The 25652-nt window shown below is 50.0% G+C and overlaps 1 protein-coding gene across 1 annotated transcript in view; it reads right to left on the reverse strand.

Annotated features, from left to right (window-relative positions):
* LOC137439429 (inositol 1,4,5-trisphosphate-gated calcium channel ITPR1) overlaps positions 1-25652 on the reverse strand; it is a 371962-nt gene that overhangs the window by 17573 nt on the left and 328737 nt on the right. Inside the window, exons 50-53 of the mRNA XM_078767929.1 lie at positions 25032-25196; positions 24611-24809; positions 24050-24204; positions 2257-2422 (exon numbers count right to left, since the gene is read on the reverse strand). Of these exons, the coding sequence (XP_078624055.1) occupies positions 2257-2422; positions 24050-24204; positions 24611-24809; positions 25032-25196 (685 nt within the window). The remainder of the gene's footprint in view (positions 1-2256; positions 2423-24049; positions 24205-24610; positions 24810-25031; positions 25197-25652) is intronic.

The raw sequence follows: 25652 nt of genomic DNA on the forward strand, positions 1-25652 counted from the left end.
TACAATGATGTAATGGACATTTAATATGTGCATCTATGTAATATGTTTATGTATGTGCAAAGCCTTGTATGAGTGACAATGAGTCAATTTAAATAACTGATTTAAAAAGCCCTAACTTAGTCCCAGAAGTCACTGTCCTCCCACTTTCACCTTCTTCCTTCTTATGCTTACAAGTCCCCCTTATTTCTCCTCATACCGATTTCCCTCCTCATACCGATTTCCCTCCTCATACCGATTTTGGGTAAGTACAAGCATGGCCCCATTTTCATTGGGGCCCAAAGGACCAGGTTTTAGTGGATGGATATTGCTATGTAAAGCCAATGCGTTGTGCACTGCAGAGCCCTGTGAGATTGTGTTGTAGAGAGCACTGTGAGATTGTGTTGTAGAGAGCGCTGTGAGAATGGGTTGTAGAGAGCGCTGTGAGATTGCGTTGTAGAGAGCGCTGTGAGATTGCGTTGTAGAGAGTGCTGTGAGATTGCGTTGTAGAGAGCGCTGTGAGATTGCGTTGTGAGATTGCGTTGTAGAGAGCGCTGTGAGAATGTGTTGCAGAGAGCGCTGCGAGAATATGTTGTGGAGAGGTGTGAGAGTGCGTTGCAGAGAGCGCTGTGAGATTGCGTTGTAGAGAGTGCTGTGAGATTGCGTTGTAGAGAGCGCTGTGAGATTGCGTTGTAGAGAGCGCTGTGAGATTGCGTTGTAGAGAGTGCTGTGAGCTTGCGTTGTAGAGAGCGCTGTGAGATTGCGTTGTAGAGAGCGCTGTGAGATTGCGTTGTAGAGAGCGCTGTGAGAGTGCGTTGCAGAGAGCGCTGCGAGAATGTGTTGTGGAGATGTGTGAGAGTGCATTGTAGAGAGCGCTATGAGAGTGCGTTGCAGAGAGCTCAATGAGAATGTGTTGTTGAGAGAGCTGTGAGTGCATTGCAGAGTTCACCGTGAGAATGCGTTGTAGAGAGGTGTGAGAGTGCGTTGCAGAGAGCGCTGTGGTGAGTGCGTTGCAGAGAGCGATGTGAGAGTGAGTTACAGAGAGCGCTGTGATTGCAGGGAACTCTTTTAGATATCGTGTTATACTGTATGTCGTTTTTGACCCCATCTCTTAATGGTGAAGAATCACTTTAAAATTCTCAGATCCTGATCTTCACTAAAATCTAATTAATTAGTCTTTGTCATATACCCAACCTTCCCCTCAACTTTCATCCAAATCTGTCCATAACTTGAGCTATCCTGCTCATAGACAAATAGACAGACAAAAAGGGGAGAAAACATAAACTACGTCCACTTTCGGGGGTAGAGGTAACAAAAAAAAAATCGCATTCGTGTCCGAAGGAAGTGGTTCAGTTTGGCATTTTAAATATGAAATAGGCAAAGCCTAGAAACAAATTAAACCCATTCGAATTACCCTTTAGAACCCTTTAAAAGTAAACACGGTGGGTTTAGAAAGGTTCTTCTTCATTTTTGATGGATGGGCGGACTTAGCCAAATATTGAAGTGGCTTCACTGCTTAAAAAATGCTAGTTGCTGCAGCAGTTCAAAATATCAAGACCTCCAAATAATATATAAACAATTCAAAATCAGAAGACGCATTTGCTAGAAAGCCAGAGGGGTAAAGTTTGTGTTGTACTGTGTAATAAAATCATCATACACAAATGGTACTTCCATACTATCGCTGCGTTACAAAATTATGCGATTACATGTGAACACAGAAGGGCCTATGAGGAAGTAGCCACCTTATTGGGTTGTTTCTGGGTAATGCAAAGCTTAAAATGTTTACTTATGGGGTTTTCGACTCTTGTGGCACTTCATATCGAAAAAGAAAAACCCCAAAAACAATGACCTAGTTAGGAATGAATAGTCGTGCAGAATGAGTGTATGATGTGATTTTATTTCGACAGATGGCTAACAGCACAATGACCATTACCACGGAAACGTGATGACATAGACATTGATGTCATGAAAAACGTCACCAGAATGTGAACTCAAATGTTTGGAACCTGCAGGTAGGCGGGCACGCTTTGTTTGAACGAGTTCATGCAGCCACTCCACTGAATTGGAGATGTTAATGGAACATCGAGATACTTACATAAACCTACTAGTTGGTGGACACAAGACATCAGTGACGTACAATGCTGCAAAACTTACTGGGCTTCTATATACCAACAAAGGGATGTTAAAATACAGGAGAATAATAGAGTACGACCACTTTCAAACATCAATTAATACAGTACATGTATTACCGTATATTCTTCAGTACACTTTTGACCTTACCGCAGATAAAGCAGGTGCTTTTGAGAATTTCCTCCTTTTTCTGCTTCTCACTGCGCAAGTCAGCAAAGGTGTCTATGATGACGCCAAAGATAAGGTTGAGAACAATGATAATAACGATGAAGAAGAAGAGAAGATCGTATAAAATTCTTGCAGGAAAGAGAGGCTCCTGCAGATAAGAAGGGGTAAAAATGGAGAGAGGAAACAAAAAGGTAAGAAAAACACCGTGGGATGAAATAAGGAGAGGAAGAGATAAATCTCCTTAAATTACAACAGAACATCTCCAGAGGGAGCGTCCAAGCTATAGTATTTTAAGCTGCAATATCGGACATTAATTTATGCCACGAGGTCTCATCACCAAGACAATGAAAGTTTAAAATATAAGAGTTACCCAAAGCACTTGTCTGCTGTTTGACACTATATAGCATGAAGGATACTAACAGGAAGCAAAGCACAAAGCCTTTACTTTCGTATGTGACCAGCAATATAATCATGGATATCAAATTGGATTAACGAATCAATAAAAAGGTGAATCAGAAATATGGAATGTCTTCATTGCACCACTGCTCGGATTTAGAAATATGTCTCGTCGCTTAGATCGTCGAGGCACAACGTATAATGAGCTGAGGTAATCCTTTGTGGTGACGATAGTGTGATGTCATCACAGTAAGGGATTAATCCGTTAATTAAAAATGCTAGAACAGGGCGCATATATATATATATATATATATATATATATATATATATATATATATAACTGTAATAAATAGTGGAAACTCCAAAGTACGAGCAGGGCGTCTCATTTGTATTGAATAAATAATCGTTAGATTAAATAAGACGCGGACGTAGCTTCAAGACGTCGATCTTTAATTGTCGACAAGCTTTCGACCAACAAAGGTCTTCTTCTGAGTCTACAAAAACAGCATGTATGTATATCAGTCAAGTATGTATAGTGATATGTGTGTGAGATGTGTGATGTGTGTAGAAAATGCATACAGAAGGAAGAGCCACGCCAAAGTTCACTCACCGGCCCCAAGTTCAACGGAAGTGACCGTTTGCGTTACAGTTAGGGTGCACGTGCATATACAAATATAGAGATATACATACATAAACACACAAGCATATATTCATATCCCATTTATATTCATATAATATATTTATATATTTATATAAATGACATATAAAGGTAGAATGAATGAATGAATGAATGATGAATGAATGAATGAATGGGTTACGGTTAACAATTTGATTGGGTTGATGTGGGAACATGCTTTAGTCATCAAAATTTATGCCATGAGGGACTTTTGTCCGAAGTTTGTGTATCCAAAAGGACTCACGTTTCAGAATCGTGGTGTGTGATCGATTTGTGATTGATTCAATGGCAGAGATCTGAATGTCATTTATAGAGTGATCCGGTTGATTAAAGTGTATCGTGTAAGGTAGAGATTTGCCCTGACTGGTGTGGAAGTTATTGATTTCTGACCGGGTGTTATTAAATCGTGTGTGGAGTGTATTCTCAGTTTTTCCAACATATTGTTTGGTGCACTTTTGGCAAGTGATTAGGTATATGACCCATGTAGATTTGCAGTTCATATAGGAGGTGATGGGGAATTTTTGTCCAATGCTCGAACTACAGAATTTGTTTCCTTCTAGTAAATGCTTGTGAATAATGCATTTGTTTGCTGTGCATTTATAGAAGCCAGGGATCCTAGTTTCTTTGTTGTGGGGCTGTGGGTGCTTTGCTTTTACCAAGAGGTCCCTGAGTGTCCGACCACGTCGAAATGATGTTAGTGGAGGTTGAGGAAATGTGGTGCCGAGTGTTTCTGATTGATGGAGGAGAGGGAGGGCCTTATTCAGAATACTTGGCAATTGGGATGAGGTAGCAGAGTAGGTGGTTACCAGTGGGACACGGTTAGTTGCAGGTTTGGGTTTGTAAGTCAGAAGGTCTGCTCTCGGTATGTGTTTTGCTCGGGTTATTGCTTCTTTCACAGAGTGAGGGTCATAGTTTCTTGCAATGAAGTGTGTTTCAAATTGGCAGAGAGAAGTTTCTTCTGCCATTTTTGTTGAGCAAATGCGTCTTACTCTGAGTGCTTGACTGTATGGTATGCTTGCAATTGTATGTTTAGGATGAGATGAAGAAGGGAGAAGGTAAGAGTGAGTGTCTGTTGGTTTGGTGTATAGTTCTGTTTCGAGTCTGTTATTTTGAAGCGTGAGTGATGTGTCTAGAAAGTGAACTTCGGACTGTGAGCTGTCGAATGTGAACTTGATGGTCGGATGAATCAAATTTAATTCATTTTGGAATTGTGCGAGACTACGGGGGGATTTTGACCAGATGAACTGGATGTCATCAATATAACGTACCCAGGATTTTTCCAAGATTCCGTGATGAGGTTGTGCATTGATCTTGGCCTCTATCATTCCCATGAAGATGTTAGCGTACGATGGTGCAACAGGGGTACCCATAGCGGTACCTTGAGTTTGAATGTAATGTCGTCCGTTGAATTGGAAATTATTCAGTTTGAGTGTCAGTTCTAATAGGCGCATAAGGTCTTGAGTAGGTGTCATTGGGACTTGTCGTGTATCGAGGGCTTTGCGGCATGCAGACAGGCCTTCTGAATGTGGAATATTAGTGTAGAGGGATGTAACATCTGCTGTGACTAAAATGGTTTGGGAGTTGAAAGGTGAGTATATTCTGTTCAATCCTTGGATGTGGGTCAGAAAACTGGTTGTGTCCTTGAGGTATGAGGAGAGCTTCAACACGAGAGGACGTAAATGACAGTCAACAAATTTTGATATGAGAACAGTTGGACATGTGCAGCCAGATACGATTGGTCTACCTGGATTGTTTACCTTGTGTATTTTAGGAAGAAAATAAAGGTTAGGGCAATGAGGATCTTTCAGAACCAAGCGAGATTTGATGGTTTTATCCACCCGAATAGAATCTATTCTATTCGGGTGAATCTATTCGGGTGGATAAAACCATCAAATCTCGCTTGGTTCCGAAAGATCCTCATTGCCCTAACCTTTATTTTCTTCCTAAAATACACAAGGTTAACAATCCAGGTAGACCAATCGTATCTGGCTGCACATGTCCAACTGTTCTCATATCAAAATTTGTTGACTGTCATTTACGTCCTCTCGTGTTGAAGCTCTCCTCATACCTCAAGGACACAACCAGTTTTCTGACCCACATCCAAGGATTGAACAGAATATACTCACCTTTCAACTCCCAAACCATTTTAGTCACAGCAGATGTTACATCCCTCTACACTAATATTCCACATTCAGAAGGCCTGTCTGCATGCCGCAAAGCCCTCGATACACGACAAGTCCCAATGACACCTACTCAAGACCTTATGCGCCTATTAGAACTGACACTCAAACTGAATAATTTCCAATTCAACGGACGACATTACATTCAAACTCAAGGTACCGCTATGGGTACCCCTGTTGCACCATCGTACGCTAAAATCTTCATGGGAATGATAGAGGCCAAGATCAATGCACAACCTCATCACGGAATCTTGGAAAAATCCTGGGTACGTTATATTGATGACATCCAGTTCATCTGGTCAAAATCCCCCCGTAGTCTCACACAATTCCAAAATGAATTAAATTTGATTCATCCGACCATCAAGTTTACATTCGACAGCTCACAGTCCGAAGTTCACTTTCTAGACACATCACTCACGCTTCAAAATAACAGACTCGAAACAGAACTATACACCAAACCAACAGACACTCACTCTTACCTTCTCCCTTCTTCATCTCATCCTAAACATACAATTGCAAGCATACCATACAGTCAAGCACTCAGAGTAAGACGCATTTGCTCAACAAAAATGGCAGAAGAAACTTCTCTCTGCCAATTAGAAACACACTTCATTGCAAGAAACTATGACCCTCACTCTGTGAAAGAAGCAATAACCCGAGCAAAACACATACCGAGAGCAGACCTTCTGACTTACAAACCCAAACCTGCAACTAACCGTGTCCCACTGGTAACCACCTACTCTGCTACCTCATCCCAATTGCCAAGTATTCTGAATAAGGCCCTTCCTCTCCTCCATCAATCAGAAACACTCGGCACCACATTTCCTCAACCTCCACTAACATCATTTCGACGTGGTCGGACACTCAGGGACCTCTTGGTAAAAGCAAAGCACCCACAGCCCCACAACAAAGAAACTAGGATCCCTGGCTTCTATAAATGCACAGCAAACAAATGCATTATTCACAAGCATTTACGAGAAGGAAACAAATTCTGTAGTTCTAGCACTGGACAAAAATTCCCCATCACCTCCTATATGAACTGCAAATCTACATGGGTCATATACCTAATCACTTGCCAAAAGTGCACCAAACAATATGTTGGAAAAACTGAAAATACACTCTACACACGATTTAATAACACCCGGTCAGAAATCAATAACTTCCACACCAGTCAGGGCAAATCTCTACCTTACACGATACACTTTAATCAACCGGATCACTCTATAAATGACATTCAGATCTCTGCCATTGAATCAATCACAAATCGATCACACACCACGATTCTGAAACGTGAGTCCTTTTGGATACACAAACTTCGGAAAAAAGTCCCTCATGGCATAAATTTTGATGACTAAAGCATGTTCCCACATCAACCCAATCAAATTGTTAACCGTAACCCATTCATTCATTCATTCATCATTCATTCATTCTACCTTTATATTGTGGCGGACACAAAAGCCCACTGGCGTGGTGACATCATTCCGCGCACCAAGTGGGCGGTGGCCACGCCCGACGGGTAGGCGTGGCCTCATGATATACACTGGGCGCGCAGCCCGGAGCGCGCCAGTGTTACAGTGAGCTCCTGAAATAAAGACGCTTATAAGTTACCGCTTGTCCGCTTCCTCCTTGCTCGCAAGCAGCGCGCGTAACGCCGCGCTTTACTGGTGACCCCCTCGACGTTGGATCTGCCGGAGCGATCCTTCCACACGCGACGCCATTGCCATGGCCAACTTCATCAAACTTCCCGAATTTTGGGAGGCTCAGGCCGAAGTCTGGTTCGTCCAGGCCGAAGCCCAATTTCAGCTTCGGCGCCTCACCGGCGATGACACGCGCTATTGCCACGTCGTCGCCTCCCTCGGGCCCGGCACGGCCGCTCGAGTTGTGTCCGTCCTTCGCCACCCACCGGACGGCCACAAGTACGAGGCACTCAAGCGGCTACTCCTAGCCACGTTCGGCCTCACGGACGACGCACGGGCCGACCGCCTCCTGGATCTCCCCGAGCTCGGTGACACGCGCCCGTCGGTCCGAATGGACCATATGCTGTCACTGTTGGGCGACGAAGCCCCTGGTTCTCTATTCCGGGCGCTTTTCCGTCGCCAACTTCCAGCGCAGGTTCGCCTCGCGTTGGCCGGGACCGGGCTAACGGAACCCCGAGCATTGGCAGCCGAGGCGGACAAGTACTTCGCCGCTTCGGACACGCGGGCGAGAGTCGGCGTGGCCGTCACGGCCCTCGTGGCTGAGGCTGCTGATGCTGCTGCTGATGCTGCTGATCCACAGCATCAGCTTATACAGCATACGCAGCATGCTGATACGCACCTTGTGACCGCCGCCACGCCCCGCCCACCGCCGCGGCGAAAACCGCCACCGCGGGGAAACCCGCCAACTCCACCGGCCTGGCGGAGCCAGCCGCGCTCCTCCAGCTCCACCACCTGGTGCTGGTTCCACGCCAAGTTCGGCCACGAAGCTCGGCAGTGTCATCCGCCATGCTCCTTCAACAGGTCGGGAAACGCCCGGGCCGGCGCTCAATAGTGGCGATGAGCGCCGGCCGTTCGAGCAGCCTGCTGTTCATAACGGACACCTTCTCCGGGTGCCGTTACCTGTGCGACATGGGAGCGCAGGTGAGTGTCGTTCCCGCCGGCACGTCAGACAAGCACGCCGCGGGTGGGGGCCCCGCGCTGCTTGCCGCGAACGGGACGCCCATCCGTACGTACGGAAAACGCTGCCTCTCTCTGCGGTTCGGAGGGCAGGTTTTCCGATGGACGTTCGTCACCGCCGACGTGCCCATGGCACTGCTTGGCGCAGACTTCCTGTGCGCTAATGGGCTCCTGGTCGACGTCAAGCGCAGACGTCTTGTCCAGGCCGAGACGTTCAGCTCGCTTGCTTGTGCGTTGCCCAGCTCAACGAGCGGCTTGCCAAGCGGCTTGCCGAACGGTTCGGTTCCGGCCACGTTGGTCTGTACGCTTCCGGCAGCGGACGCATTCACACGCCTCCTCGCCGGCTTCCCGGCCCTCACGCGGCCCACCTTCTCGGCGGGGGCCGTCAAGCACGGGGTGGCCCATCACATCCCCACCGTCGGGCCACCGGTCTACGCCCGGGCACGCCGCCTCGAGCCGACGAAGCTGGCGGTGGGCAAAAGCGGCGTTCGCTACTCTGGAGCGACTCGGCATCGTTCGGCGCTCAGAGAGCGCTTGGGCGTCGCCGCTGCACATCGTGCCGAAGCCCGGCGGGGGATGGCGACCGTGCGGGGACTATCGCCGTCTCAATGACGCCACGACTCCCGACCGCTACCCCGTCCCCCACATTCAGGACTTTTCCGCCCGTTTGGCGGGCATGTCCTTCTTCTCGAAGGTGGACCTCATACGCGGCTACCATCAGGTCCCCGTCAGGCCGGAGGACGTCCCGAAGACGGCGGTCATCACGCCATTCGGACTCTTCGAGTTCCTGCGCATGCCCTTCGGTCTGAAGAATGCGGCTCAGGCGTTCCAGCGACTGATGGACAGCGTCCTGCGTGACTTGGATTTTGTCTACGTCTACCTGGACGATATCCTCGTCGCCAGCGCGTCCCGCGAAGAGCACCTACGCCACCTCCGCACGCCTTTCGAACTCCTGGGCCAGCATGGCCTGATTGTGAACCCCGCAAAGTGCCGGTTCGGCGCCACCATAATCGATTTTCTGGGGCACCGTGTCACCAGGCACGGAGCCGTCTCCCTGCCGGCCAAGGTTGAGGCGGTGAAGGGGTTTCCGCGCCCCCGCACGATCAGAGGGCTGCAGGAGTTCCTGGGCATGGTGAACTTTTACCATCGGTTCCTGCCTCATATCGCCCAGCTCCTGCGCCCCCTGCACGAAGCTCTCCGAGGTAAGCCGGGCAAAGGCGACGTTACCTGGACCGAGCAGATGGACACGGCGTTCACGGGCGCGAAGCTCGCCTTGGCTAACGCCACCATGCTCGCGCACCCGGCGCCCGATGCACCGATCGCCCTCACCACCAATGCCTCGGACTACGCGGTGGGCGCGGTGCACGAGCAATGGGTGCGTGGTGCTTGGCAACCGCTGGCGTTCTTCAGCCGGCAGCTTCACCCGCCCGAACGCCGTTATAGTACCTTCGACCGCGAGTTGCTCGGGCTTCACTTGGCGGTCAGGCACTTCCGCCATCTGCTCGAGGGCCGTGCGTTCACTGCCTTCGTCGACCACAAGCCGCTGATCTTCGCGATGGGCAAGGTCACCGAGCCGTGGTCGGCCCGGCAGCAGCGTCACCTCTCGGCCGTGTCCGAGTACACGACGGACATCCAGCACGTCGCGGGGAAGGACAACCCGGTGGCGGATTGCCTTTCCCGGGCCGTCGCCCACGCAGTCCACCTCGGCATCGACTATGCCCGGATGGCAGCGGACCAGGCCGCTGACCCCGACGTCCAGGCCTTGCAGACCGCCGTCACGGGCCTCCGCGTCACCGAGGTGGCGTTCGGCGGCGCGGGCGCGGCCCTCTTGTGCGACGTCTCCCTCGGGCGTCCTCGCCCCATCGTGCCCACGGGCTGGCAGCGCCAGGTGTTTGACGCCATCCACGGCCTGTCCCACCCGGGCGCGAGGGCCTCCCAAAGGCTGATCGCCGACATGTTCGTCTGGCATGGCCTCCGGAAGGCCGTCCGCGGCTGGGCCAGGACGTGCCTCGCGTGCCAGCGTGCCAAGGTGCACCGGCACACCCAGGCCCCGTTGGCCCCGTTGGCCCCGTTCACAGTGCCGGAACGCCGGTTTGACCACGTCCACGTGGATCTGGTGGGACCTCTGCCCCCCTCGCGGGGTTTCACCTACGTCCTCACCATGGTGGACCGCACCACCCGGTGGCCGGAGGCCGTGCCCTTGGCGTCGACAACGGCAGCCGATGTCGCGCAGGCTTTCATCGCCACCTGGTTCGGCGCCCCCTCAGACATCTCGTCCGACCGCGGCCCCCAGTTCACCTCGGAGCTCTGGGGGGCGGTCGCGCAGGGGCTCGGGGTCCGGCTGCACCGAACCACGGCCTACCACCCCCAGGCTAACGGCCTGTGTGAGCGATTTCACCGCTCATTGAAGGCCGCGCTCCGGGCCACCCTCCGCGACGGCGGCTGGGTCGACAGGCTCCCCTGGGTCCTGCTGGGCCTCCGGACGGCGCCCAAGGAGGACCTGCGCGCATCCGCGGCGGAGTTGGTCTTCGGGCAACCGCTGCGGGTGCCGGGCGAGTTCCTCCCCGACTCCACAGCACCATGGTCCGCGGCACAGCAGCGCTCCGCTCTGCAAGAGACCGCCCAGAGGTTCGCCCCAGTGCCAACGGCATGCCACGGGCACCCACCGACGCACGTCGCCCCGGAGCTTCGCACGGCGGGGTATGTCTTCGTCCGCCATGATGCCCACCGGACACCACTGCGGCCCCCGTACGACGGGCCTTTCCGCGTGCTGGAGACCGGGGCGAAGCACTTCACCCTGGACATCGGCGGTACTCCTGACCGCGTTTCGGTAGACCGCCTCAAGCCGGCCCACCTCGACGTGGACCATCCACCGCCAGTGGCCCGACCCCCACGTCGGGGCCGCCCAACTGCGGGCGGACCCCCGGCACCGCCCAGCCCCGCCGCCACGCCGCCCCCCGGTCCTGCACCCATCCCAGGGGCAGCCAGGGGCATCCCACCTGGCATCCCTGCACCCCGGACGCCGCCGATCGCCAGGGGGCGCTTCGGCCGGGTCATTCGTCTGCCCCGCAAACTGGCCCTCCAGGTGCGCAGGAATTCTGGGGGGGCGCGTGTGGCGGACACAAAAGCCCACTGGCGTGGTGACATCATTCCGCGCACCAAGTGGGCGGTGGCCACGCCCGAGGGGTAGGCGTGGCCTCATGATATACAATGGGCGCGCAGCCCGGAGCGCGCCAGTGTTACAGTGAGCTCCTGAAATAAAGACGCTTATAAGTTACCGCTTGTCCGCTTCCTCCTTGCTCGCAAGCAGCGCGCGTAACGCCGCGCTTTAATATGTCATTTATATAAATATATAAATATATTATATGAATATAAATGGGATATGAATATATGCTTGTGTGTTTATGTATGTATATCTCTATATTTGTATATGCACGTGCACCCTAACTGTAACGCAAACGGTCACTTCCGTTGAACTTGGGGCCGGTGAGTAAACTTTGGCGTGGCTCTTCCTTCTGTATGCATTTTCTACACACATCACACATCTCACACACATATCACTATACATACTTGACTGATATACATACTGTTTGCTGTTTTTGTAGACTCAAAGAAGACCTTTGTTGGTCGAAAGCTTGTCGACAATTAAAGATCGACGTCCTGAAGCTACGTCCGCGTCTTATTTAATCTAACGATTATATATATATATATATATATATATATATATATATATATATATATATATATATATATATATATATATATTGTTACAGACGTGGCTTAGATGTTATTTACCGAGCGGTTTTGGTATGACCACGTCTGCACAAGTTACCCGATTATACCCGAAGGTTGACTAATCGCGCTACGCTAGGTCAATAAAGGCAATAAAGGAAAAGGACACACGGCTGGGTTTCAAATGACACGACACCCAGGGTTCAGTTCTCAAGACCTCCGGAGGAGGTTATATTAAGGCGGAAGGTTAGATTACAAGGACGAGAGGTACAGCATAGTAAGGTGGGCACTTAAACACAATCTTATATTATTCCCAACAGACGACAGATAAACGGGACAAAAGGCTGACTCACACGGGGTTTGATGGCTAGGAAAGCGGGTATCGATGGCTCAAGGTGCACTCTTGGCTCAAGGACAGGGTCGACTCGGTCCGGTCCAGAGATGCGGGAAGGTCACAGCGCTCGGATGGCGTCTTGTCTGCTCAAGCTGGGGGCGCATCTCACGTCACATCCGGCGCGGGGCCGCGTATATCCGGCGGGGAGTGACACGCCCTCGGCTCGTTAGCTCCGCCTCGTGGAATCGGCACGTTGCTTCTCATTGGGTGCGTGCGGGGGGGTTACCGGCTCCGCCCTTGACGAGGAGCTGACAAGGAGCCCCTTTGTGGTAACCCCGTGGAGCGCATGGTCTGGAGCGCGTTGTCTGGAGCGCATTGTCGATGGCGGCTAACCGAGCCGGTGGGAGGACGCACACTCCCCCCCCGCGCAGCGCCGTGCCCCTCTGTTGTTGTAGACGGGGAAGAAGATGGGAGGAGGTATGGGAAAGGTCCTAAACTCACTACTGGTGCCATATAATCACATTCTGGTGCAACGAAGAGTCATAATTAATGGAAACGAGGCCTTAACTGACATAGACTAAGAATAACTAGCAAGATGTCCGAAAGTTGTCTACGTGTGGTGCGGTGGACCTGGGCACGACATTTAATGGGGGAAAAAGGGGAAGGTCGGCTCTACTGATTGTTGTTTACAGACAATGGGACTAGGGAATGGGGGATTGGGGATAGTTGGGGAGTATTGGGGAAATAGGGGAATATTTACAAGCGGATATGGAGGCCAAATTCCATATTCGCAACATTGCACCCTTCTCTACCCTCGGGGCGTCCCGACCCGATAAATTTTTACCTACTTTAGTGTGGCACGCAATGTAGTTCCCTCTACTATTAACTCTACCCTGAGTGCGACAGTTTTACAGATATTCACAAATGAGTAAATATGTCCCCCTGCGACGTTGCACCCTTCTCCTCACAGAAACACACCCACAGGATAACCGAATCCGGAAAGAATTCGCAAACTAAACATACAGCCGGTAGGGAGCATTATTTACAAGACTACGCTGATATTTACACTACGATCCAGGACCTGTTTTTGGAGGAACACATGCAGATGTTATGCATAGAGAGAGCACGCTTGCCAGCATCGATACACCAACCCACGAGTGCTCTGTGGCCGACGGCCTTTAATAACGTGCAGAGCACCCCTTCCAAGCATCAAGCACCACCCCATCACACAGTGAGCACCATCCGGTGCACCAATAAAGTGTTTATAAATCACCGGTGGTGTCGCAGCCGGCCGATGTTCTGCCGCTGGTCTTGCCTTCGTGTGGTGCACTTGGCCTTCTTACTTCTTTTCAAAAATAAAGAAAGGCGCCAACCGCGTCCATTTCTATATTGTGGCCGTCAGGGGGCCAACTATTAGTGGTTCACCTGTTTGGCATCGGTGCCACGTTGACCCATAGGTCCATCCATGGGTGGTGCTTGGCCGCAAAAGAACTGCGGTCCATTGTGGGTGGCCACAAACATTGCGGTCCGTATGGTGTATCGATCCAAGCAGCAAGCAGCGAAAGTGCAGGCCCACAACTGCGAAGCCAGCACCTCTCTCTCCTCTCTCTCTACCCCAAAGCCAGATCCTCGGAGGTGGGAGACAAAGAAGCAGACAAGTGAGTAAGGTGGTAAGGGCGCAAAAGTGCACGCAATGTAAGGTGATGCACACTGGGGGCACATGGGAACCAGGTGAGACAGGTACGTTCCTACCGTACGCCCCCCCCCACCAGGTAACCTACATGGCCCCTCCCTTACCCCTTACTGCATCCACAAAACACAACACTACCCATAAACATCTACTTTACAAATCAACAAACATCCCTACTGTCTTCCCCGTTCCTCCCATAAACCAAATTCGTCTTCTCTCCCTCCTAACCAATCAAATTTGCCATTTTCAACTCAACATCAAAATTTGCCATCACCAATTCATCATCAGTCCCTCCTAAGGAGGGAGAGATGGAATCACCCCAATGTCTCATCCACGTCGTGATGCGTCTCACAAATCCAACAGCAATCTCATTTCCTGCAACAAAACAAAGAAAACACAGGTGTGGAGTCATCATCATCACCACTGGTAAGTGGCTGCGTATGGTGCGACAGGTTCATCAATCCTAACTATTTCCTAAGTGACTTTAACAACTTTACACTACCCGGGGTCTTTCTCCGGCCAAACCATTGGCCCTCTTACACTATGGGTTCTAAAAACCAATTCCCATTGGCCAAACTGTGGTGCTTTTCAATTTGGGGTCTCACTCCCCCGATTCATCTCCTCGCACAGGTAACATCGATCGAACAGCCCTCGCACAATTTCCGGGCTGTGGCGTGTACCTCTCCCAGCGGGTCTACCCACCTGCACACCTCCACCACTGCAGTTGCCACCCGAGCTTACCTAGCTCCTCACCCTAACCTAACTAACTGGGGCAGGCCCTCTGGCGCTCTCCCCACTCGGTGCCCTCTCTGGCACTGGGCTACCCGATCCACACCCGGGATCCTCAGGCACCCACTCACAACTACCGGCTCCCAGAGCCCACCTGCGGCCTCACCTGGCCGACATCCTCACAGTGGTGGAGTGCCCAACCAACTACACACACTAACAGGCTACACGCCCAGCCATTTCCACAACACTAATGCACCCATCCACAACACCATTCTGCCACCGCACCACAAATGCCAATATCCAACCACAATTTACCTATACCCTCTACCTAACACTTACACTACCCGCCCCGGGTATTCGTGAAAGGGGTCCACTCTTCCCCCATCCACACCTTCGCACCATGCACACCACTCCGTACCACTTACTCCAACTCTCTCCACACACCTGTACTTGCACACCTGTGCTCTCACACTTGGTGCCACCTGCACCCTTCTCTCCCCAAGCGCATTCGCGCTGATCCACACACTCACTACTCATACACTGCTCCACACACCTGTCCAATTTCACACCTGTGCAATCACACCTGTTCCATCCTCACACACACGGCATCATCTCAGCTAACTACTCCCTTCTGAAACTTGCGCTTCCCAGTCGTCCCTTTAAACTATTGCGCTCCCACGTCATTATCATCCACACTAATCTACCTGCGTCCCCACTACAGGTATCAGTCACTAACTAACCTTAACGTTACCTAAGGTCATCTTCTCTAGATCCCTACACACAATATCCTAACCCACCCGGGCTAGTTTTCACTGCCATACACCCCATAAGCTATTGCTCCTTTGCCCCCCCACATGGGAAGGGTGGCAGGGATGCCATCCCACCACATCGGGGGTCTCTCACTACCAATTTTGCACATCAAATTTCAACAAATCAAAAATTTGCCAATCACTGCCCATCATCTGCCAATCACTGCTGCCAATCCTTTGCCAATCATCAAATTTTGTTTTTCTCTAATTTCGGGGCCAAAACACTATCCTCATCACCCAGTCGACTCACTAATACCTCTCGGTGCGCCAATCCCTGTCCAAAGCCCGGCTTCGTAAAGCCAAGCAATGGATGCTGGTTGTTTTGTGCCAGCGGCTGGATGCGTCCGGCACTCGGTGCAGGGACGGGGGCTTACCCGGGCCGAGATCCCACGCATCACCTCGGCGTGGAGCCATCCAATGTCCCGATCTCGACCTGCCGGCACGTCTCAACAAAACGTGGTCGCCATAACGACCCTTCCTATCGGGCTGCCCGCTCCGCCTAGTGGAGCACGGACGCGGCCGTTCAAAGCGAGGCCCAGCACGCACCGAGGGCCCGATTCGGCTATAAGTCGTTCTAAACTCTATCCCGTCTAACGTCGATGCTTCACCTGGACGCTTACACCCCGCAGCCCGTTCCTTGCTCACACATCCAGCCGTGCCCATGCTCCTCGTACCTTTCCTTACACACCCAGGTACACTCATTCCACTCACAGCCTTGGTCACACACCTGACCACCGAACACCTTGGCACACATTCGTTGGTCGCACACCTCACCAAAACACCTCTTCGCGCCCCCTCCTCGGTCACCTCCTCTGTGACAATCACAGGTGTGCTCTCATTCGCACACCCAACCACGTGCCTCACCACCAACTCCAGCGTGCATTCCCACTCACGCTCTACCATTCCAGGTGTGCATCCTTCCATCCCAGGTGTACATCCTCGCTCACCCGTCACACCCAACTCACTCTCCTTGTCACTCTCACTACTCTCACCTCCATTCTTGACAGCGCACTCACCCTTACTCTTGACAGCGCACTCTTTCCCCATGCACCTGTCCGTCACACACCTTTCTCGCGCACACTCCTGCGCACACTCTCCCGTCACACTCTCTGTAACACTCACCACACCACGCTTCCATGTGCTCCCTCGCACACGCGCTACGACCGACTCGCTCTCGCCAGCACCCTCGCTACTCCTTGGCACGCACTTTTTCCTCACACACCCCAGAGTCGGACTTTCTCGCACACCTCCTTTTTCGCACACCAGACCTGTCGCACACTTCACCAATGGCCTCTCACGAACACCCGGGTCCATCTCGACCCCCAAGCTTATTAAATCCCCTGGCGCATCATACGCACGACCATATTGGTCACCACTTACACCGGGTCCTCTTCCTCTTCGCTTCTCCTCCATCACCTGCGAATCCCTCATCCGGTCAATGAGCACATCATCACGATCCAAACACAGACTTTGGACCAATTCTTTTATCTCCTCTTTTATCTCCTTCTTATCCCCTCTCCGTCGCTTCTTAATTTCGCTCACCCCTTCTTCCACTTCTTCTAATTTGTCCTTCACCTCTTTTATTCCCCGGTACGTCTCCTCAAGCTCATCCTCTAAGGCTACCTTGACCGTTTCCAGGTGCGTCCTCACCTGCCGGTCCTTCGTCTCCATTACCTCTATCACCTCGTCCAACCTCGTTGTCAGTCCCTCACGTACCATCTGACATTCCCTCTTTGTCGCTATTAAGTCGTTTTTTATGTCGTTTTGTGTCGCTTTTAACCCTCCTAATACCGCAGTGTTCCTTTGAACCTGCTCCGTTAGTCCTTTTTGTCCCTCCGTCAGCTGTTCCACCTCCTGCGTCAGGTCCTCTATGCCCCCTTGTAATTTTACAGTCCCCTTTCTCACCTCCTTCTCCATGTGCTCCTTACAGTGCCTCACCTCCTCGCGCACTCCTCCGACCTCCTCACTCACTCCTCTTCTGATCTGCTCTCCCATCACTTGCATCTCCTGCCCAGATGCCATCCTCATCTGCTCCATTTCCTCCCTGTGAGCATCCAGTTTGGTTTCTACCCCCATTCTGACCCCCTCTATCTGCTGCCCCATTTGGTTAACTTCCCTTTCCGCTTGGTCCCTCATGTCCCTCAATTTGCCTTCCATCCTGTTTTCTAACCCCTCTAACCCTTTTTGCATCCCTTCCATTTGATTCTCTTGAGCGGCCATTCTGTTTTCTACCCCCGTTAACCCATTTCTCACCTCTTTTATCCCATTGTCTAACCCCTCAAAATTTTTGTCTACCTTCTCACCAGTACCCCTCGCTTCGTCCCTCATTACCCCTATTTTGCCCTCCAATCGCTCACCCTGAGCATCCATCCGGTTCCCCATTACCCCCATTTGGTCCTCCAATCGCTCACCCTGAGCATCCATCCGGTTCCCCATCCGCTCACTAAATCGCTCAATTTGGCTCTCCATACTCATCTGTACAGCTGCCTGTAACTGCGCAATGAGGGCCTGCATGTCAATCGGCTGCATGTTAAAGCCCGTTGATACAGCGGCCTCGGCTACCACGCGCTCTTGCGAGGCGCCATTTTGCGCGCCCGCTACTTCGTGCGTGACGGCGCTATTTTGCGAACCTGCCGCCCTCACTGCTTCGCTCTCCTCTTGTCCCTCAATTTGGTCCTGGATCGACCCTACCTCACTCTCCTTTACCGGACCCCAGCTGTCTTGATCCGCCATAGCGCGACTTTAAAAATTCGTTTTTTTTTTTTTTTTCGTAAAACAAATTCAAATTTCGCCGTTATAATTTCGCGCGGGAAACGCGCTCCGAATCGATTCTACTTGTTACAAATTTGGGCCTAATAACGCGCGGGAAACGCGCTCCGAATCGATTCTACTTGTTACAAATTTGGGCCTAATAAATTTAGTCCCGGGTTCGAATTCCACTCCTCGACACCAATTGTTACAGACGTGGCTTAGATGTTATTTACCGAGCGGTTTTGGTATGACCACGTCTGCACAAGTTACCCGATTATACCCGAAGGTTGACTAATCGCGCTACGCTAGGTCAATAAAGGCAATAAAGGAAAAGGACACACGGCTGGGTTTCAAATGACACGACACCCAGGGTTCAGTTCTCAAGACCTCCGGAGGAGGTTATATTAAGGCGGAAGGTTAGATTACAAGGACGAGAGGTACAGCATAGTAAGGTGGGCACTTAAACACAATCTTATATTATTCCCAACAGACGACAGATAAACGGGACAAAAGGCTGACTCACACGGGGTTTGATGGCTAGGAAAGCGGGTATCGATGGCTCAAGGTGCACTCTTGGCTCAAGGACAGGGTCGACTCGGTCCGGTCCAGAGATGCGGGAAGGTCACAGCGCTCGGATGGCGTCTTGTCTGCTCAAGCTGGGGGCGCATCTCACGTCACATCCGGCGCGGGGCCGCGTATATCCGGCGGGGAGTGACACGCCCTCGGCTCGTTAGCTCCGCCTCGTGGAATCGGCACGTTGCTTCTCATTGGGTGCGTGCGGGGGGGTTACCGGCTCCGCCCTTGACGAGGAGCTGACAAGGAGCCCCTTTGTGGTAACCCCGTGGAGTGCATGGTCTGGAGCGCGTTGTCTGGAGCGCATTGTCGATGGCGGCTAACCGAGCCGGTGGGAGGACGCACACTCCCCCCCCGCGCAGCGCCGTGCCCCTCTGTTGTTGTAGACGGGGAAGAAGATGGGAGGAGGTATGGGAAAGGTCCTAAACTCACTACTGGTGCCATATAATCACATTCTGGTGCAACGAAGAGTCATAATTAATGGAAACGAAGCCTTAACTGACATAGACTAAGAATAACTAGCAAGATGTCCGAAAGTTGTCTACGTGTGGTGCGGTGGACCTGGGCACGACATTTAATGGGGGAAAAAGGGGAAGGTCGGCTCTACTGATTGTTGTTTACAGACAATGGGACTAGGGAATGGGGGATTGGGGATAGTTGGGGAGTATTGGGGAAATAGGGGAATATTTACAAGCGGATATGGAGGCCAAATTCCATATTCGCAACAATATATATATACATATATATATATATATATGTACATATATATATATATATATATATATATATATATATATATATATATATATATATATATATATATATATATATACATACATACAGTGCATTCAGAAAGTATTCAGACCCCTTCACTTTTTTCACATTTTGTTATGTTGCAGCCTTATGCTGAAATCATTTAAATTCACAATTTCCCTCATCAATCTACACTCAATACCCCATAATGACAAAGAGAAAACAGGATTTTAGAAAGTTTTGCAAATTTATTAAAAAGAAAAAACTGAAATATCACATTGACATAGTATTGAGACCCTTAACTCAGAACTTAGTTGAAGCACCTTTGGCAGCGATTACAGCCTCGAGTCTTCTTTGGTATGACGCGACAAGTTTGCACACCTGGATTTGGGGATTTTCTGCCATTCTTCTCTGCAGATCCTCTCAAGCTCTGTCAGGTTGGATGGGGACTGTCGGTGGACAGCCATTTTCAGGTCTCTCTAGAGATGTTCGACTGGGTTCAGGTCAGGGCTCTGGCAGGGCCACTCAAGGACCTTCACAGAGTTGTCCCTATGCCACTCCTGCGTTGTCTTGGCTGTGTGCTTAGGGTCATTGTCCTGTTGGAAGGTGAACCTTCGGCCCAGTCAGAGGTCCTGAGCGCTCTGTTTCAGGTTTTCATTAAGGATATCTCTGTACTTTGCTCCGTTCATTGTTCCCTCAACCCTGACCAGTCTCCCAGTCCCTGCTGCTGAAAACACCCCCACAGCATGATGCTGCCACCACCATGCTTCACCGTTGGGATGGTATTGGGCAGGTGATGAGCGGTGCCTGGTTTCCTCCAGACATGACGCTTAGAATTGAGGCCAAACAATTCAATCTTGGTTTCATCAGACCACAGAATCTTGTTTCTCACAGTCTGAGAGTCCTTTAGGTGCTTTTTTGCAAATTCCAAGCGGGCTTTCATGTGTATTTCACTGAGGAGAGGCTTCCGTCTGGCCACTCTGCCATAAAGCCCAGATCGGTGGAGTGTTGCAGTGATGGTTGTCCTTCTGGAAGTTTCTCCCATCTCCACACAGGATCTCTGGAGCTCAGGCAGAGTGACCATCGGGTTCATGGTCACCTCTCTTATCAAGGCCCTTCTCCCCCGATTGCTCAGTTCGGCCGGGCGGCCAGCTCTCGGAAAAGTCCTGGTTGTTCCAAACTTCTTCCATTTAAGAATTATGGAGGCAGCAGAGAGATTCAATGCAGCAGAGATTTTTTTGTAGCCTTCCCCAGATCTGTGCCTCGACACAATCCTGTTTCTGAGCTCTGCAGGCAGTTCCTTCGACCTCATGGCTTGGTTTTTGCTCTGATATGCATTGTCAGCTGTGAGACCTTATATAGACTGGTGTGTGCCTTTCCAAATCATGTCCAATCAATTGAATTTACCACAGGTGGACTCCAATCAAGGTGTAGAAACATCTCGAAGATGATCAAGAGAAATGGGAGGCACCTGAGCTAAATTTCAAGTATCATAGCAAAGGGTCTGAATACTTATGTCAATGTGATATTTCCGTTTAAAAAAAAAAAAAAATTGCAAAACGTTCTAAAATCCTGTTTTGTCTTTGTCATTATGGGGTATTGAGTGTAGATTGATGAGGGAAAAAATGAATTTAAACGATTTCAGCATAAGGCTGCAACATAACAATATGTGAAAAAAGTGAAGGGGTCTGAATACTTTCTGAATGCACTGTATATATATATATATATATATTTTTTTTGTATACTGAATCGAGGCTCGTGAAAGAGCTAACATTTACTTCACAAACAAATCAACCAGACAAACAAAATATATAAAATGAGGGAGCGGAAAACAAGATGGGGAGAGAAGGGGAAGCACACAAACACAACATTTGAGAGCAGGGAGATGTGTGGAAGGGAGAGGGCTTGGGGGGAGGAGGCGTGGGAAAGGGGGGGGGGGGAGGAGGGAGAAGTATAAAACACAAGGACACCAAGGACTTCCAGGACAGAAGTTGGTATTTCAAAAAAGTGGAATTGGGGTGAAATTAGCGGGGGTAGAAAAGATCAAGGATTTGGATGGGGGAAGATAAGAGATGGTGGTGAACAGCTGTTTTAAAGACCTGGAGGGTGGAGTGGGATTGAAGAGAGTGAGGGAGTTTGTTCCAGAGGCGGGAGAAAAGAGGAATGAAGGAGTGAAGGTGAGCAGAGAGTCTTGATTTTGGCAGTTTGACCATAAGAGGGTTGCAGGCAGATCTTGTGCGACCTGTAGGAATATTTGCGGGACAGAGCCCAGAGAGAGCTGGGGGGGCAAGGCCAGAGAGGAGTCGGTAGAAGATGGAAAGACCACCAACCTGCCTGCGGTGAGTGAGTGAGAGGCCCTTGGAGTTAGCTTCATCGCGGGAGATTCCAATGATTCTGAATGCTTTGGTTTCAACAGCATGAAGACGAGCTAGGTGTGAGGCAGGAGCACCAGCCCAGAGGGGAGAGCAGTATTCCATTGAGCTGCGGATGAAAGCCTTGTATGTGGTGAGGAGCTCAGGTGTGCCAAGGAAGGACTTCGCACGACGGAGGATGCCCAGTCGGCGACTGGCTTTGGAGGCCAGATTTGAAATGTGGTTTTCCCAGGAAAGATCATGGCAGATAGTGAGACCCAAAAGCTTGAGTGACAGAACTTCTTGGAGAGGATTATTCAGAAAGTGGATGGGAGGGTTGTCCAGTCGGTCTTTTCGGAGAGACATCGTAAGAGTGTGAGATTTGTCAGGATTGAAAGACATGTTCCACTTGTTTGCCCAGTCTGTGATTTTGTCCAGGTCTGCAGAGAGTGAGGAGGCTGCAGACTGCCGATCTGAGGGATGAAGAATGGAGCGACAGAGAGTAGGGTCATCAGCAAAGAGATACAGAGGATTTTCAAGAGAGTCAGAGAGATCATTGATGAAGACCAGAAAAAGCACAGGGCCCAGAACACTGCCTTGTGGAACTCCAGCCTGAACAGGAAGAGGAGATGAGAGAAACCCATTCAGGGCCACACGTTGACTACGACTAGAGAGGAAGTCCGCCAGCCATGCGTGGAGATTTCCATGGATACCAAAAGAGGAGAGTTTGGTGAGCAGAGCGGGGTGCCAGACCGTATCGAAGGCACGTGATATGTCAAGGGAGACTGCTCTAATTTCCTGTTTGGCATTGAGGACCTCCATCCATTGTTGAGAAAGCAGAAGTAGAGTGTCCAGGTCTGAAACCAAATTGATGATCAGAGATCAAGCCATTGGAGAAGAGGAAAGATTTCATATCTGAAGCAATGATGGATTCCATGACTTTGCTGATAATTGGGAGAAGGCTGATTGGTCTGTAGTTGCTGGGATCTGTTTTTGCACCTTTTTTGTGCAAAGCGGTGATGTTGGCAGATTTCCAAGCAGATGGAAGATGACCTTGAGCAAAAGAGAGGGTGAAGAGAACAGAGAGAGGGAGTGAAAGAGCGGAAGAACAGGATTTTAGGACCCTTGGGCTGATGCCGTCAGGTCCAGTTGCAGAATCCGAGTCGAGGGTTGACAGAAACTTTTCCACCTTGTCAGGAGGAAAGGATACAGAGTCCAGGAGCAGCTGGGTACGACTTGGTACGGTGGGTACAGAGAGTGATGGGTTTGGGACACAAGATTTAGAGGCAAACACAGAGTTGAGGCATTCAGCTTTTTCACGTGCGGAGTCAGCTGTGTGGCCATTTGAGGTGAGGGAGGGGATGGAGGGGAAACAAAAATCAGAAACCGATTTGACCAGACGCCACCAGGATTTGGAAGAGGGAGACAGATAAGAGAGTTCGGTCCTGAGAACGGAGAGATATTGTTTCCTGGCTCTCCTGAGGGTGGACACACACTTGTTTCGGGCTTTGTGAAAGGAAATGAGATTTCCTTCCGTTGGATTTGCTTTCCAGGAGACGAAAGCAAGTTGTTTCTGGGCAATAGCCTCAACACAAGATTCCGTGTACCATGGACGGGAGGAAGGGTATGACAACTGAAGATGAGATGGGATAAATCTGTGCATGAGAGAGAGCAATTTACTTTGGAAGAAGTATATATATATATAGGAGCGTATGCTGGATCAGCACATCGCTGCGTACTTGGACGACTCCTCAACACCATCCCGATACACACCACTGTGTGTGCTACGGAATGAGGGGGGAGGTGGGGTTTACAGCAGCCAGAGTGCAAATCCTGCCACCAACCTCCTTGAGAGAGGACCCAGTACCCTGGTACTCATTTCGCCGACCTCGGAAGGATGACAGGCTGAGTCAACCCCACCTGGTATTAATTCAACAGCTGAATGGGATTCGAACTCAGGACCATAGGATCCCAAGCCCACACAGTTATGCCAAGTTTGGTCAAAATCCCTTTTGCAGTTCACATGTTATTGCGGTAACAAAATCATTACGCATAGAAGGACAGACGGACGATGCGAAAACATAATGCCTCTGGCACCTTAGGCACTAGAGACGTAAAGGATTAGAGAAAACTTTTCAAATGCAAACCTCTTTGGATGGTCGTCTCAACACATCTCCCACACCGCCACCATTCCTCAGGCCCTGGTTGAGTACTGTCACAATGCACATGATGAGTGTATCACAGGTACGCTCAGCCTTTTGGCTTGAGTCTGCAGAGTCTGCATCCGCTCCCTTCACTATGTCTACAAACACAAAATGAGACCGGCAAAACTGCCTTGACATCGCCTTTTAAAGTTTTTGTGCACACTTTTTTACCTGAAAAGTAATAAATATTTTAAACAGCAATTGTAGGCCAACTGACACATATTAATGCAAGGAAATGGACTGGGCTCTAAGAATTTGAGCTACCAGCTGGAGACCAGAGTTAAAGTAGAATTGCACTTTTTTTCAACCAAATCTCAAGTCTTGAGGACCACAAAATCATTCTTGCTTGGAAATCGGCCTTTATACTTGTCTAAGAATCTATGAATAAAGCAAGGAAGTTAAGAATGGCATTTACTATTTATTAACATAGCATCAAGAAAATCCAACTAAAGCTCATCACAAACCTGCACCTGCACCTGCACCAACTGTTCATGGAACACTCACTGTGCTGAGACTCACGGGATGAAGGCAGCCTATCAACTTCCATGATGAAGTCGTCCTTGAGGAAGAGGAACCCGATGATGGAGAAAAGGTACACGAGGATGAGAGCAAGCACGGCAGTGAGTACAATGGAGCGACCATTACGAGTGACGCTCTTTATCACGTTCACCAAAGTCTCTTCACGATACACCAGATCAAACAGCTGTGGGTCAATGACACCATCGCAATAGACAAATTGTCATGAGTTTTGCACTTGGCAAGACAAGCCAGCCCCACAATCTCACCATTTAAATAACGATTACAGTATTTTGAAAAAGTAATTAACATAAATCATAAACCCCGAAAACCAAAAAATTAACCACAAGCCTTTATTTTGCAGTTTCAATAACATGACTTGAATATTGATGGTATTGAACAAACATGCCAAGAAGCTGTAGAAGAATGGATGTAGAAGGAGACCGAGGCCACAAACAAGCAGGTAGAGGAGGTGGTAGAGGAACTCAACATCCAGCACAATTGCACCATATCCACGTGTAAAGGTACCACGGTTGCCCACAAAACTAACCAGGAACACCAGCTTATTGAGGACCTGCACAAGGAGCACATCCTAAAATCAGAAGGAGCAGCAGCAGCAACAGCCAAGTCAGGATAAAGCCATACACACACCTATTATTTTGGCCTTCCACACCTGGGCCTTCATTTTCCTCCGCACTCACAATTCACATTAACTAACTGTCCTGATCCTTATTTCCCTCACCTGCATCAATCTCATGTTTGTGGCCAAAAAACATTAACATATACCAAGCAGGTGATTTTTAGCCCCCGTTGGACTTGGTCCGTCCCTGGTGGAGACGTGACTCTTTTTACTTTCGTATAATGAGCTTTCGTATTCAAACGACGTAATTTTTTTTTGTATTCATACGACGGTGAGCTGACCCGTCGGGCTTATGGATTTCGTTTCGTCCGTCTGTGCATCCGCAACCATATCTGATGTATGAACCGATTTTGTTCATACTTGGCACAAAGACAATACATGACGGTATAC

Source organism: Myxine glutinosa, chromosome 1, assembly GCF_964187855.1.
Source record: "Myxine glutinosa chromosome 1, kmMyxGlut1.1, whole genome shotgun sequence".
NCBI lineage: Eukaryota > Metazoa > Chordata > Myxini > Myxiniformes > Myxinidae > Myxine > Myxine glutinosa.